The sequence below is a fragment of the Chionomys nivalis genome, chromosome 21 (assembly GCF_950005125.1).
Source record: "Chionomys nivalis chromosome 21, mChiNiv1.1, whole genome shotgun sequence".
NCBI classification, from domain to species: Eukaryota; Metazoa; Chordata; class Mammalia; order Rodentia; family Cricetidae; genus Chionomys; species Chionomys nivalis.
In genome coordinates this window covers 47423214-47437962 of record NC_080106.1, presented here as the reverse complement: position 1 = coordinate 47437962, position 14749 = coordinate 47423214, and the positions used below count along the sequence as shown (strand labels likewise).

General features: G+C 44.5%; 1 protein-coding gene across 2 annotated transcripts in view; it reads left to right on the top strand.

Moving 5' to 3' along the window:
* Smad1 (SMAD family member 1) overlaps positions 1-13945 on the top strand; it is a 63377-nt gene extending 49432 nt beyond the window's left edge. For both annotated transcript variants that reach the window (XM_057754059.1, XM_057754060.1), the window contains exons 5-7: positions 1126-1347; positions 6504-6760; positions 12403-13945. In XM_057754059.1, coding sequence (XP_057610042.1) covers positions 1126-1347; positions 6504-6760; positions 12403-12546 — 623 coding nt within the window. In that variant the 3' untranslated portion in view covers positions 12547-13945. The remainder of the gene's footprint in view (positions 1-1125; positions 1348-6503; positions 6761-12402) is intronic.
* The last annotated feature ends 804 nt before the right edge of the window (positions 13946-14749 follow it).

Sequence of the window (14749 nt, the reverse complement as noted above, 5' to 3'; positions counted from 1 at the left end):
GCACAACCTTCTGGGGTTCGGCACTTGTGAATCACTAAAGCTTTGCTCCTTGAAGGACAGCAGAGTGACAGGGAAGAGCTGTGTAGAAGAGAAGGGGATAGGATATTTTCAGCTAACCCACTTAAGTATATAAAGCCAATAACGGGCCGGTTATGTTAAGAACGTGGAAGCCCTCCTTTTCCCACGCGTGGTGGACTTTCTTTCCATGTATTACACGTGTACACCGAGGCCAGTGAGGCTCAGCTCAGTAATAATGAAGTTGGCAATGGTGTGCTCTGTGTCCCTGGGCTCTCAAAGGCGTTTACAGGAGGCTCGCTGCAGAAAGGCCTCTTTTCCGAGCCTTTTGGTGGAAAGCGTTTAGAAGCGTTTTCTGTTTGGAGATTCATCAGTCTTAAGAGATTGGGCCTAACAAGCTGCATCCTGTCCGTAAAGCTGGGTAGTTTCCATTGCTGGCCCATTCTGGGAAGGGAGAGACAAACACACCTGCTCGGCATGACTTGAAGCAAATAGAAGGAAGTTAGCATGGAGTCTGGATGAGCGAGATATGATTCATTCGGAGGGAATGGCCAGCTGGCACGGTTTCTTCCTGAGCTGTAGTAAAACTGGAGCTGCGGCCATCACTGGCTCTTGTGAAGCCAGGCAGCTTCTTCGGGATAGGGAGACGTTAATTTTCAGTGCTTCGGGAAAGCAGAGATCTTCCGAGGCGTTGCGAAAGGCAGTTCCTTTCTTCCCCAACCCTGTTGGCACATCTCCGGGCCCCTCCTGTTCTGGTGCCACTTGCTTTATCACTGGTCACTTTTATTCTCGTAGGTAGTGTGCCAGCAGGGGCAATTTCTATTATTTCTGTATGCTAATGAGCAAGTAATGGGTCGTTAGTATTCAGCAAATGCTGTTACCGGGCTTGCTTAGCTGGTATTTCGGATTTCTGCCAGTCACTGGAGAAGACTGCTCCCCAATTAAAGGGGAATGCCACCCTTACTCAGAAGTTCCTCAGCTCTCATAGAAAATGACCCTTGTGAGCATCGTCGCTGCCCCTCCCTGTCTTCATTCCACAGTGCGGTTTCAGGTTGGGGGTGCTCCAGGCACGACCGGTGAGCAACAGAGCCTTTTCTTTCCTTCCCACAGACGTCCAAGCTGTTGCTTACGAGGAACCAAAACACTGGTGCTCTATTGTGTACTATGAGCTCAACAACCGCGTGGGCGAAGCGTTCCACGCGTCCTCCACAAGTGTGTTGGTTGACGGTTTCACCGATCCTTCCAACAATAAGAACCGCTTCTGCCTTGGGCTGCTCTCCAACGTTAACCGGAACTCCACTATTGAGAATACTAGACGACACATCGGGAAAGGTGAGCCTCTCTTTACCCCCTTGCACGTGTCCATCACTGCTTCCGCTAGAAGCGACTGTCATTCCTGTGGCAAAGGCCAAATGTCCAGATGCTGCTGTTGAAGTATTTTCCAAATTCATATTATCTGAATATAGTTCCAGTCATGTGGTTTTCCAGTTCTCTTGATATTGATACATATCACCTGACTTGTTATTGTGGGGCACTATGCTATCTTACATTTTGTTATAAGTGAAATATCTTTTATAACAATTTTCACATTGATTGCATGCACACGCATGTGTGCATGTGTGTGTAAGTGCCATGATCAGAGGACAGCTGTGGGAATCAGTTCTCTCCCTCCACCGTGTGGATACTCAGAGTCGAACCCAAGCCAACAGGCTTGGTGGCAAGCACCTCTATCCATCTCACCATCTCACCATCCCAAATACCTTTCTTGATAGACTTAACTATGTATCAGTGGCAGATTGAAACAGTTCCATAACGTTTACATATATTTATTATATGATTAAGTCAGTGACTAAGGGTGAGGGAAGTGCTCAGGGGTTAAGCTTTCCCTGCGGAGAGGGAACATACAATCAAGAAGGGGTGTGGCATTCCTTGGAAGTGTCCATGTAAAATCATAATTTAATGACATGGCATGTGTTTATATGCTCTTGTACATATGTCTGCATGTGACCCTATCTATCTATATACCCTCTGAATATGCATGTAGTTTCTGCCCTGTCTCCTGAGAAAGCAAAGATACAAAGTAGCAATAGCATCTGGGGTTCAGATCATTGCTGCTGATATTTCTCCCCACTGAGGGAAACTGTGGCTGCCTACAAGGCTGGAACAGGTGAGCCTGGCACATCTCACGTGACAGAAAGTGAAGAAAGGTTTCTAAAAGTGGTGGTGCCTCTCGGGATTCGACTCCCACCACACAGATTTGGACAGTTTAAATATCAAAATACAGCTGTCCGTGGCGGGTTTGTTCTGGGGCCCTGAGAAATAAAATCCGTGGATGTTCAGCTTCCTTATATAAACCGTGTAGTGTGTCCCGTCACGTGCACACCCCTCCTTATGTAAGCCGTGTAGTGTGTTCCGTCACGTGCAGACCTCCCCTTTCAAATGCCCTGAGTCACAGCTACTGCAGAGTCTGTGTCACTGGTGAGCGACTCCCAAGAAGGCAGGGCCAGTGCCTGTTAATGGTGGAGCTATTAAAAAGTAATTTTTGATCTGTGTGTAGTTGAAACTAGATTCCAGATCCAGAGGTAGTCAGGAGCGACTGTAATTAACTGCAGTGGTGAATCTTAAGACACTGCTGGGGTGATCGTGAGCTGAACTCCTGAATCCCATCGCTTAGAAGGCCCGAGGCAGAAAATTGGGAGTTCAAAGCCAGGTTGGACCATATGCATTGTGAGATTCTGTCCAATAAGTAAATTCTAATTGATACAGCCATGCTAATAGGGAAATTAATAATAACTAAATAGACAGTGAGTGCTAGAATACAAATATCATTTTGTAACTACTACAGTAAGGATCACGTAAGAGTCATCTGTGCAGGACTGGGGAGGTGGCTCCGTGGGGGAAGGGGCTTGCACCATGCCTGACAAACTTAGTTCAATCCCTAGGACCACATGGTAGGAGAAACACACACACACATGATAGCCCATAGCATATGCCTCACACAATCACACACACACATAGAACAAGCAACTGTAATAAAGACGAAGGATCATTGATGTCTGCAAAATGTGAAGAAAAATCTTATGAGAGTCGAGGTCTTTGCATGTTTTAAAGTGTTTCTCCACAAACTTTTAGGCAAATAAAAACAATTGCAGAGAAAAAATTAATTCTACAGTGGATAAATCTGCAGTCAGTAAACTGATCGATCCCCCTTCTTGACATCACCACTGAGAGCTGTATGGGTAGCTGATGCAGGGGAAGCAGAGGCAGGCAGATCTCTCGATTCTAGGCCAGCCAGAGCGACATAGTGAGACCCTGTCTCTAAATAAATAAATAAAGTGAAAAATGAAAGAATCAACATCTACAGCAATGGATGAGGTAAAACAGTTATTTTAATAGGTGCTTAAGAGACACTTGAGAATATTTTTAAGATTTATTCTTAAATCCAAAGAGGAAACCTAACAACTGTTGAACTCGGTGAACATTTCCTTGGTATGACCAAAGGGAGCGGAGACAGAAATGACAACCCAAAGTGAAGTGGTAGATAGAACTTAGGTTCGTAGTGCAGATGTCTGGACACCGCTGATGTTTCTGTCAATACGTTTAGAATGGAAGAGTGTATATTTCACTAAATTTTAATGTGACTATTCTCCCCAAAGTAGTAAAAAGCCAAATGGTAGAATTTCCTCTTTAAGAGGTTAGGAGGAAGTAAGGGTTCTGGGAATGCACTTAATGTCGCTCCAGATGCCCGACTGGTGGACTCTGTCCACTCGAGATGACGCAGAAGCCGAGGTTATCGTTAAGGAAGCTAAGACATTATGTAGACATCTTGACCAATGATAATATTCTTGGGATGGATTCTCAGAAGGAAGCTGATAGGCCAGCAACTGTTGGTTACATACTTCGAGAAAGTTCTTACTGATTTGTACCTCCCATTAGACATAGATGTGTGCTGTTTCCTTTCACGCTGGACAGGGCATGAGAGGATGTCACTATCTGTCCATGTCATTCTGTTTATCTGGACAGTTGTATGACCACGTTCCCTGAGCTGTCGCCATGACAACACACCAGCACAAGGCAACTTAAAGAAGAAAGGCTCATTTCTGCTCATGGTTCCATCCTGGCAGGGAAGCATGGTGACAGGAGGCATGGTGGCTGGAGCAGAAGCAGAGGACGTATATTTGAACCACAAGTACAAAGCCGAGAGAGTGAACTGTAGATGGCTCAAGACTTTAACCCTCAAAACTCTCTAGTGACGTTGCCTCCCACAGGGCTATACAAGAGAGAGAAACTGCATATACAGACAGCCTTTGTTCATTAAAGGGGTGGCTTAGTACTGTGCAAACATTTCAGGCAGATAGTAATTCTTTCTGTATTATTTTGTGACTTAAATTAGGTTACAATGTGATTTTTTGTGTGTGCAAGCTGCATGATGTGGTGCCAGTATTACTTGAAAGGGAAAATAAGAACAGTTAAAATTTGTAATGGATAGCAACAAAAAAATGGGACATTAGGGCTAAAATAACACTGTAAAACTTCAAGTAAACCAATCGGGGTAGACAAGACAGTGAAGTACAGTCGGACTCATATTGACATGAGAGGGTAAGGTTAGGTGACTACACGGGCCGGTAGCCTCTCCATGGTCCTGAGTGCATACACACATGTGAAGGTAAGGTTCGGTGACAACACGGGCCGGTCGCCTCTCCGTGGTCCTGAGTGTGTACACACGTGAGAGTGATAACAGCAAACAGTTCCAAAACTTGATGAAAATGTATTTATATGAAAGGTTGTTTTCTACCTCAGCAAAAATCATAAATTCAGCTAAGGGATTTTAAACATCTCTAGATTGAAACATATATCTAAATCTATTTATGTGTCTGTCTACCTATCTGTCTGTGTATCTATCTACACATATACACACATATATAAAATGTTTAAAGTTGAAAGACAAAGGAAGAACAGGAAAATACAAAATAAATTATTTATATCTAGCCCTAAATGCACAACTCATAAAAGATGATTAAAACTCCAGTGTACTTAATAGGTGAGTCTTCAAGACAGTGAGTTCACAAGAGACACCCAGATGGCCACTAAACGGAGAGTTTGCCCAGCCCCGTGTGCAAATTAAAATAATTGTATTATTTTCCAGCTAGGAACACTTTGCTTTTGTTTAAGCTCAGGATCAGGAAGGGCTGGTGTGGGCCAGATGATCGCGGCACTCACACTGTGCTGGTATCGTCGTAAACCAACCCAAGCATTCTGGAAAGTCGTTTGGCAAAGTGATTCAAAGGCCTTCCATCCAGGCTTTTAACTTAGGAATCTCTGTTTCCGATATTGGTAAAAACTGTTCAGTGCCATCTGTCATGACTGCCGTAATAGAAAAGGAGTGTCACCACTGGTCTGCTGAGGGAGCCTGGTAGCAGTTCCCGCAACAAAGCCGTACAGAAATGTGAAGCTTCAGTGACTGCAGAACCGGACACAGTGCTGCAGACTATTAATTAACAAGCATTTTCCCTGTCACTGAAGGAATCATAAGATCTTCCACATCTTTGTATTTTCATATATTGTCTTAATTTTCTAAAATGAAAGTCATCTTTATTATGGGGAGAGGTGGGTTTTTTCTTAAGTAGTTTTCTCTCTATTTTTTCTCTTAAATACATTTCTCTGTATCGCTAAACAAAATGGATTTCTGCCACAGTGGGTAGAGCTGATTCTGCAGTCTTAGCCCTGCGTGTCTGTAGAAATGCCACCTGGTGTTCCACAGACCGTCACAGTACCTTTGCTACTACGCCATTCCAGGGTCACCTGCAGGCCTCAGCCAGAGGGTCCTTCTTCCTTCTAAAGATTTGTCTTTGTTTATTTCGCATGTGTGTATGTAGCGGGCACGTAGCAGTCAGAGGACAGCCTTGAAGAGTTTGTTCTCTCCCCTGCCAGCTTCACTAGGAGGGGATCCAGGTCTCTCTCTGCCCCTTCTCTTGTGAGGGCGAGATGTTGCCTAGACTCTGAGCATTCTATGTTGTAAGAAGTTTTCAATTATTTTTTTTTAGTAGTTTGGTGAGCTCTTATTTTGCACAATACATTTTTTTTTCTATTTAAAAGGCTTTTGTTTTTAACTAAACCTCAAGTCTTACAGCTCCCAGTGGTAATTCTTCACCTCGGGTTTCATTCCTCCATGTTTATTAATCATCCCTTCTCTCTCTGAAGTTTAATGAACAATTTAGCCCTGTCCTAAATGCAGAAGATTTTAAACGTGCAGGATACCTCAGTCAACTGCAGGTTTTATTGCGCTGTATTTTTAGAGTGCAAATATACTTTCAACTCCAGCCAAGTGGGACATTAAATACTTACAAAATGAAAGTGTTAGGCTTTATTATTTTTGAGAGACGTTGTTATTTCGTGAACACACTGGTTGACACAGGGGTAACATAGTTGCCCGTGTGTGTGTGTGCAGAGCCACGTTGCCTCGGCTGACACGCTTTGTCCTGTCGCAGGAGTCCACCTGTACTACGTTGGCGGAGAGGTGTACGCTGAATGCCTCAGCGACAGCAGCATCTTCGTGCAGAGTCGGAACTGCAACTACCATCATGGCTTTCACCCCACTACTGTCTGCAAGATCCCCAGTGGCTGTAGCTTGAAAATTTTCAACAATCAAGAGTTTGCTCAGCTGCTGGCACAGTCTGTGAACCATGGTTTCGAGACAGTGTATGAACTCACCAAAATGTGCACTATTCGAATGAGCTTCGTGAAGGTAAGCGGTGCCCACCCATCTCACTCGTACTTTCTCACAGTCCACAAACCTGTGCCTGCCTGGTATATATTCCTAACACATCTAACAAGAGTGTCAGTGCCTAAGAGGTTGTCATGGAAACACATAGTCCTCTCCTCCCACCATGCAACTCCCAGAGATAGAACTCCGGTCTCCTGGCTTGGTGGCAGGCACCTTTATCCTCCCCTGAACCATCTTGCTATTCTTGGGCAAACTGAGGTTCTAATGTAGTTCAAGTGGCCTTTAGCTGGCTGAGGCTGTGGATGGGTTTGAGACCCTGATCTGTCAGCTCCACATCGGGAGTAGCTAGGATTCTAGGACTGTGTTGTGTCCACCACTACCTCATCGCAGGGTCTCTGGTGTGCTAGGCCAGCCTCACACCTGCTGTGCTGGGTCCCTGGCCCCATAGCTATTATAGAAATACATACATAGAAAATGGTGTGTATTTAACACGGGCCTTAAGTACATGATCATCCTGTGAGGCCAACTGAATAAATGCATCTCCGTTCTCCGCTGCTGCTGCCGGGATGCCAGCACTAAGTGGTCGTAGTTCAGCAGTCAGCGTATGATCGTTTAGGGCCGGGGGGGGGGGGGGGGGGGGCTGTGTCACTTTGATTCCTGGACCCATGTGATACAGAGACAGAAGCAACTCCCTTGAGTTGTTCTCTGGCCTCCACGTGTACACACACACACAGACACACACACAGGGCCGGGAGGGGAACAAATGTAACTAAGTAAGTGGAGAAGTTCATCACACTGGAAATTAGTTTTAACTGGTCATTTTTCAAAAGTATTTATAGTAAATCTTGTGTCTTACATATAATTCAGAAGTTAGCAAGGCCCTTGGCGTTCACTCCGAGTATTCTGCAGTCTCAGAGAAAGGAGACCATTGAAGTCATTGCTTGTCTCTGTCCTCTTCTGCCACTAAGGAATGGAAGTTTTTAAGGTGTCATTGAAAAAGAATCTAAATGTGTATCTGGTGCCAGCATTTGTCTCTGGAGTCTGAAAGATGCATTTTCAGTCCACTTTACCTTGAGGAAGAGCGCTAATTACAACCCGGGGTGAGGCAGTCATCTCCCGTGCGCTGTCTTCAAAAGCTCCCAGACTTCTTGTTGGGCCTGTTTAGTGATGTGCTCATCACTGGGGGTGATTCCAGAGCCTTGCTTTGTTCATCCTCGTCCAGATCAAAGGTTCCTTCCCTCCTTCTGGCTGAACATGGCACCTCTTTAACACTGAAGGAGGCCTTTCTTTACCCCATAAAGAAGTTGGCCTCTATGTTTTGTGCAAACGTGACCATAGAGTTCTTGTTCATTATTCACAAGCGCCATTTAATTTTTGACTTAGCTTTTTGGCTCAGACAATTTTCAAAATGAGGCCAGCAACTTGCCAAAGTGCTTTTTATTTGGAAGGAAGAACAACCTCTGAACGATTGTTTTAACTGGTTGAAGTGCAGGGCCTTTCTCAGCCCTGCTCTTGATCTGTAAAATAGGGCTGGGTGGAATCGGGACCTTGGTAATTATTCTCCAGATCACTTGATGGGGCTTTGATTATAGAATTTTTGAGGACGCTTTGGCTCCTGTGCTCCAGTAAGCTTTCTCCTGCATCCATTTCCTACTGATGATATAACTAACAGGTAGTGTTACCTTTATATAGCTAAAAACAACCTTTAGTATAAAGTATTTAAGGATTTATTCTTTTATCAGTGTGTGTGTGTGTGTGTGTGTGTACCCATGGAGACCAGAAGAGGGTGTCACATCTCGTGTGTGTGTGTGGGGGGGGTCTATGTACCCATGGAGACCAGAAGAGGGTGTCATATCTCTTATAGCAAGAGTTACAACAGTTGTGAGCACTTGCGGGTTCCTGGAACCGAACTCAGGTCATTTGGAACAGCAGCAAGTCCCCTTAACTGACAAACCATCTCTTCAGCCCAAAGCTACAGATTCAAAGTCTGTTGACGTCGTTCTTTCAGCAAGTACTTTACCACTATTCCGAAAAGACAATACAAAGTGGAAAAAAACGCATCTAAAGCCTCTGGCTTCAAGATGCATGGGAACAGTTCTCAATGGGTTTAATAATAGCACAGCATTGAAAGAATTTAGTATGTGTTAGCATGGAGGACTGTCCAAGTTGTGATGGACGTGGCTGGGGGTTTAAGATAGACAAATCCTACTAAAAACGTGGCAGTGGACTAGAGAAATGGCTCAGCAGTTAAGAGCATTTGCTGCTCTTACAGAGGACCGGAGTCCTGTTTTCAGCACCCACATCAGGCAGCTCGTACTTGCCTCTAACTCCATTTCCAAACTCCTGACGCCTTCTGTCCTCCATAGGTACCTGCATACACATACGCATAATAAATAATAAATGTTTTTTTTTTTTTGGTTTTTTTTTTTTTTTTTGGTTTTTTCGAGACAGGGTTTCTCTGTGGTTTTGGAGCCTGTCCTGGAACTAGCTCTTGTAGACCAGGCTGGTCTCGAACTCACAGAGATCCGCCTGCCTCTGCCTCGAGTGCTGGGATTAAAGGCGTGCGCCACCACCGCCCGGCCAATAATAAATGTTTTTAAGCTCAGTAACTGTAACACAGCCGTCGTCACACAGCAGGAAATTGTGTGTTGGCAGCAGAGCTTTGCAGACTTTGTGTAGCTCTGCGCTGCCATGAGGGAGCCTGGCTCTGCCTGGCCTCCCAGTCTCCTGGAGAAACGACGCGTAGCATCATACTCACGTCAATAGGCCACCTCATGTTGTTTTCGAGATGACTTTGGGTGTTAATAAAAAATTAAACTTTATTAATGTTAAAAGCCAATTCCTCCCTATCTGAAAAACCCCAATCAGTTTGGCAAAGAGAGCGTAGAGCTTCTGCTTCATACTGTTGACTGTCCTGGATGTCAGAGGTCAGATGGTAAGCACCTGCCTTCAGAGAGCCCATGTCTGCAAGGCAGACCTGTATGCTAACTGTTGCCGTTGACTCTCCAAGCCCAGGGACCTATATGCACATGCATATATGGGTGGAATTCATGTGCCCCGGTTTTGTCTTCACAGTTCTCATATTCAGACGTAATCTTTAAAACTGCTGAAGAAAGTGCATAGCAGAGGTCAGGAGACCCTGGTAGCTACTGTTCTTTACAAGCGAGAATCAAGTGGAAATCTTTGAGTTTCTTATCACTTACACCAACACCACTGTTTGTTTTTCAACGTAAGACAGAGTCTCACTGTGTAATCCAGTTAGCCTCAAGCTCAGTGCAGCCCAGACTGACCCGGAAGTCGCCATCCTCCTGCCTCCACATCCCACTAGTGCTAAGATTACGGGATTACGGTACATCCTATCACCTGGTTTCCATGGTGACATCTGTGGAGCGTTACTGTCCTAACTAGTCATTCTGAAGATGTGGAGCAAACCACCATCTTGGCTAGATGAATAACAGAACCCGCTGCTTCAAGGCAGCCACCAGGTCTCAGAAGAACTTTGGGGGTGTGCAAACTGTTCTCCTGTCGGTTTCACTTGAGACTGTAAGATCAAGAGGTCTGTGCTGTTGACAGGTAGAATTTCATCTGCCAGAGTGGGGAAGAAACATCAGTCTGTCTGACGTCACCTTTACCATATTTGTAAAGGGAGAATTTAATGATAGCTTTAACAGGGCTGGGGATGTCAGTGGTGATGTGTGTTGATTAGCTTGAGACAGGCCTTGGGTTTCATTCCCAATGTCACAGAAATGGTTAGAAGGGAACCAAGCATCGAAGCCCACACCTGTAATCCCAGCACATGGGAGGCTGAGACCCAAGGAGCCACAGATTTGCAGCCAGCTGGGACTATGTAGTGAATTTCAGGCTGGGCTGTAGAGTAAAACTCTGTCTGAAAGAAAAATAGTTGGGGGCCAAGGAGATTGTTGAGTCAGTGAAATGCTTCCCGTGCTGCTGTGAGGACCTGAGTTTGGATCCCCAGCTTCCATTTCAAAAATTAAAAACTGCCAAGGTGAGATGACTTGGTGGGTGGAGGCACTCACTGCACAGTTTGGCCACCCGAGTTCAGTCTCCAGGAAACATGTTGTATGATGTTGTTCTTCGGGAGACGTGAACAAACATCTGCTCACCCCAGACAGGGGACCAATACAGACCAAAGTATAAATGGATACCTCTGAAGTCCATGAACAAACATCTGCTCACTCCAGATAGGGGACCGATGATAGAGCAAAGTATAAATGGATACCTCTGAAGTCTAGCTTGTGAGCAATTGAGTTTTATTGGGGTTACTTAGAGAAATAGAAATGACTCAAAGACAGCTAAGTTACTATGTAATATGCAGACAGCTCAGCAGATTGGAATGTGTCTTTTCCCAACTCAGTTGGTCTGCACCTCTTCTAGACAGTTTGCCTAGCCTGTCTTCCAGGCAGCCCAGATGGTCTGAGTGCCTCAGCAGTCCTTACTGCTCATATCAGCTTGGGGAGGAAGGGGACTCGTGAATCTGGTCAGTTCCAGGGACTTCCTCAAGCTTTTGAGTTGTTTGCTTCCTGAGTTTTAAGGAGTTTGCCTAAGTAGGGTGGAATGTTTCACTTCGCCTTAGAACACTGGGCATTTGTGGAACTTCCCTCTAAGACAGAGGCTGGGTCCTTGAAGAAATATAGCAGTTCTCTGAGCTCCGGAAGCACACACATACATGCAACAACAACAAAAGCTGGGTGCAGTCCTGTGTGGAATCCCGTATAGGAGTCAGGTCTAGCCTGATTGGAAAAAGCCCTAGGCTCAGCAAGAGACCTCATCTCAGAAAATACAGTGGAGTGTGATTGAAAAAGACAACCAGTGTTGATCTGTGTCCTCTCCAGGCATGACAGACAGATAAAGGGGCAAGAGATTGCTCAGTTAAGGGTGTAGCACTCTTACAGGGGTTCTGGGTTCAGTTCCCAGCATCTAGCGGAGGTGGTTCACAGCAGCCTGTAACTTCAGCTCTAGGGGATCCAACTCCTTTGTGGACTCCACAGGTATCACATTCATACATAAAGCTATACTCAAGTACATACATATATACACAAATTTTAAAATATTAGGAAAAAATTTGGTAGCACATGCCTTTAATTCCAGTGCCCGGGAATCAAACAGGTAAGCTCTGAGTTTGAGGCCAGCCTGGGCTACATAGGGAGTTCAGGCCAGCCAGGGCTATATAGCATGTTTTAAAAGTATAAGTAAATAAAGTATTAACATAACAATGTAGTGGGAAATATTTCAAATATCTTTATTCAAACAACTATTGAATATATTTAAATTTTTTGATTACCCAAGACTAAGGGGTATTTATTTATTTATTTATTTATTTATTTGAAACAACGCTCATTCTGGCCTGGAACTCACAGAGATCTGCCTGATTCTGCCTCCCAAATGCTGGATTAAAGATGTGTGCCACCCCACTAGACAAAATGGGTGGTCTGGGGTCCTTGGATAGACTTTCAGTGGTCAGTGTCCATCGCCAAAATATTACCCACCAAATTACCCATTCATTTGTGGTGTGTTTGTTTTCCTTGTGGGCCATAGCCACGAGTCCAGACAGAAGTCCATGAACTGACTGTGTGATCTTTTTACTTAGTAGGCTGAGTCACTCAGATAAGGGAGTTAATGACTCTGTGTTTTCCTTTTCCTAGGGTTGGGGAGCTGAATACCATAGGCAGGATGTTACTAGCACCCCCTGCTGGATTGAGATACACCTGCATGGCCCTCTCCAGTGGCTGGATAAAGTTCTTACCCAGATGGGTTCGCCCCACAACCCTATTTCATCGGTGTCTTAAAGGGCCTCGGGCTCTGTGTCTTGCAAACTGTTGAGCCTTGCATGTACTTGAAGGATGGGATGAAGACCTGACAAGGAGCCTTGATAATACTTGACCTCTGTGACCAACTGTCGGCTTGAGAAGGTGACAGACCTGGGTAACGTGCTGTTGACATCAAGAACCTGTTCGGTTTACATTGTGACACCCTGTTGTGTACTCAACTGAAATGCTGACTTTTAGCAGGACTTTTGTCTATAGTTAAAAAGGGATGGCCAAGCCAGGGACAAATTATCTATTAGAAAAAGAAGAAACAGAACGCTCCTATGCAGTCCTTTCATTTGGAGTGTCTGGCGGAACGTTACGTGAATAGTCAGCCTTTCCAAAGTGTGCTTTTCATCAGGTTCCAAGCCCACACCGAATCATCTTCCCGTGGGCTCTCGTCATATTTTAAAACTATTTGTTTAGAAATGAATGGGGTTGTGTTTGTTTTTAAAGTAACGGTTAATCTATGACATACACAGTAGTCTTTCTAAAACTGTATGCTCACTACTGCTGCCAGGATGTCGTCGGGTGTGTGCTCTTTGCTAAACGTGTGTACAAAGTATTTGGAGGTTATGAATAGTCTGAATGGCTAGCGGATCTAGAAAGCATTTGAGGGGCGGGGTGGGGGGAGGAAATGACAGCCGCAAATAGAAACTGCACCATAGAGTTCAGTTTGTCGCCTTCAGTGAACAAACTGGTGTCTGAATTTGCTGTGTTCCAGTTTTTTTTAGAGTTTTATCTGACGTTTTTCTTTTCTTCTATCTCCTCTGCTCCACAAGGCAGTTCAGCAGCTGGTGAATCCCTGGAACTATGAGGGTAAATGAATGATTCCTTTTATTTGCAGATCTGCTGGCTGTGTTTCAGCACCCAGGTCATGGAAAGCTTGAACTAACTGAGCAGTTTTTACGGAGTTTACAATACAGACATAGGCTTAATTTCCAGATAAATTGTTTGCCAAACCTAGTAGTGCTCTTCACTCTGCACAGGTTTAAAGAAGGTCCCTATCGGAATCCATTTCAAACGTTTTTATTTTGTTTTGTTGTTGGTTTTTTTTTTTTTGTACTGTTTGGTTTCGTTTTCTTCTGCTAATTTTTCTATTCTCCTCTGCTCTTACCCATTGAGTACCTTTTATTCCAGCTCTAGCGGGTTTTCTCTACTGGAAAATTTTAAATAAACCTGTCATTATTGCTTACTTTGATTAAAAATGTGTGTCATTTTCTTTTCTTTGCATGTTAAAATTTTGGATCAGTAAGACCAGGTGATCTTTTGAGTTCTCTCTGCCAGATACAAAAAGCTCAATTAGTACCGTGAAGACACGGTACTCTAAAAAAGCAGAGTGATTTAAAATCAGAAGAGAAAGGGACCATAAAACTGGTGTGTGGGGGGATTAAGAAAAAAACAATAAAATCTAAATGTGTAAACTTGAACTTTTTTTTTTTTTTTTTTGAGGGGTATGTACCATGGTGTGACCATTCAGGTTAGAAGGTAGCTGGTGGGGCTGGTCCCTCCTCCATAATGGGAATTTCAAAGGTCAAACAGGTTCCTGGGCTGGGCAACAAACACCATTACCCACTGAGCCATCTCACCAGCCCACAGATGGGTAAGCTGTTTATTGTAAGGAACTTCGGCAGCACAGTTACTGATGGATGCCCTTAGTTAACCGGAAGTGTAGATTCTGAACTGAAGGCACACGTGTAGGGTGACCGTGGGAGAATATAGCCAGTGTGGCCAAGAACCAAGACTGCACAGGAGAACAGGACGGCCTTTGTGCCGTTTTATTAGATAAGGTGTTGATCTCTCTCCCACCGAGGGAATTTTTAAAAATTTGTTTGAAAAAGCAACAGTTTGAGGTTGTTAAGTTTTCTAGCCACACCTGGACTTGGTACACAACCCCAAAATTTTAGGATCTGTTGCCCATCACCCCTTTTAGTTCACTTTAGAAGAAAAGAATGTCTTACTCCCCACCTACTGAAACTACAAAACATATCCCCATAAACAATGAGCGGGCCCAAATTTCTACTTCTTGTCATTGCCTCCAACACCATCAGTGTCAAGCCGAAAAAGCCTGGGCCAGGAGGCCTACACTGTGACAGTTTCCTATCTGTCCTTGCTGGGCCACTTAGCTTCCATGGGCCTCTCCATGCTTGAGCCAGAGATCACTCAGCTAAAGTTATGAATACCC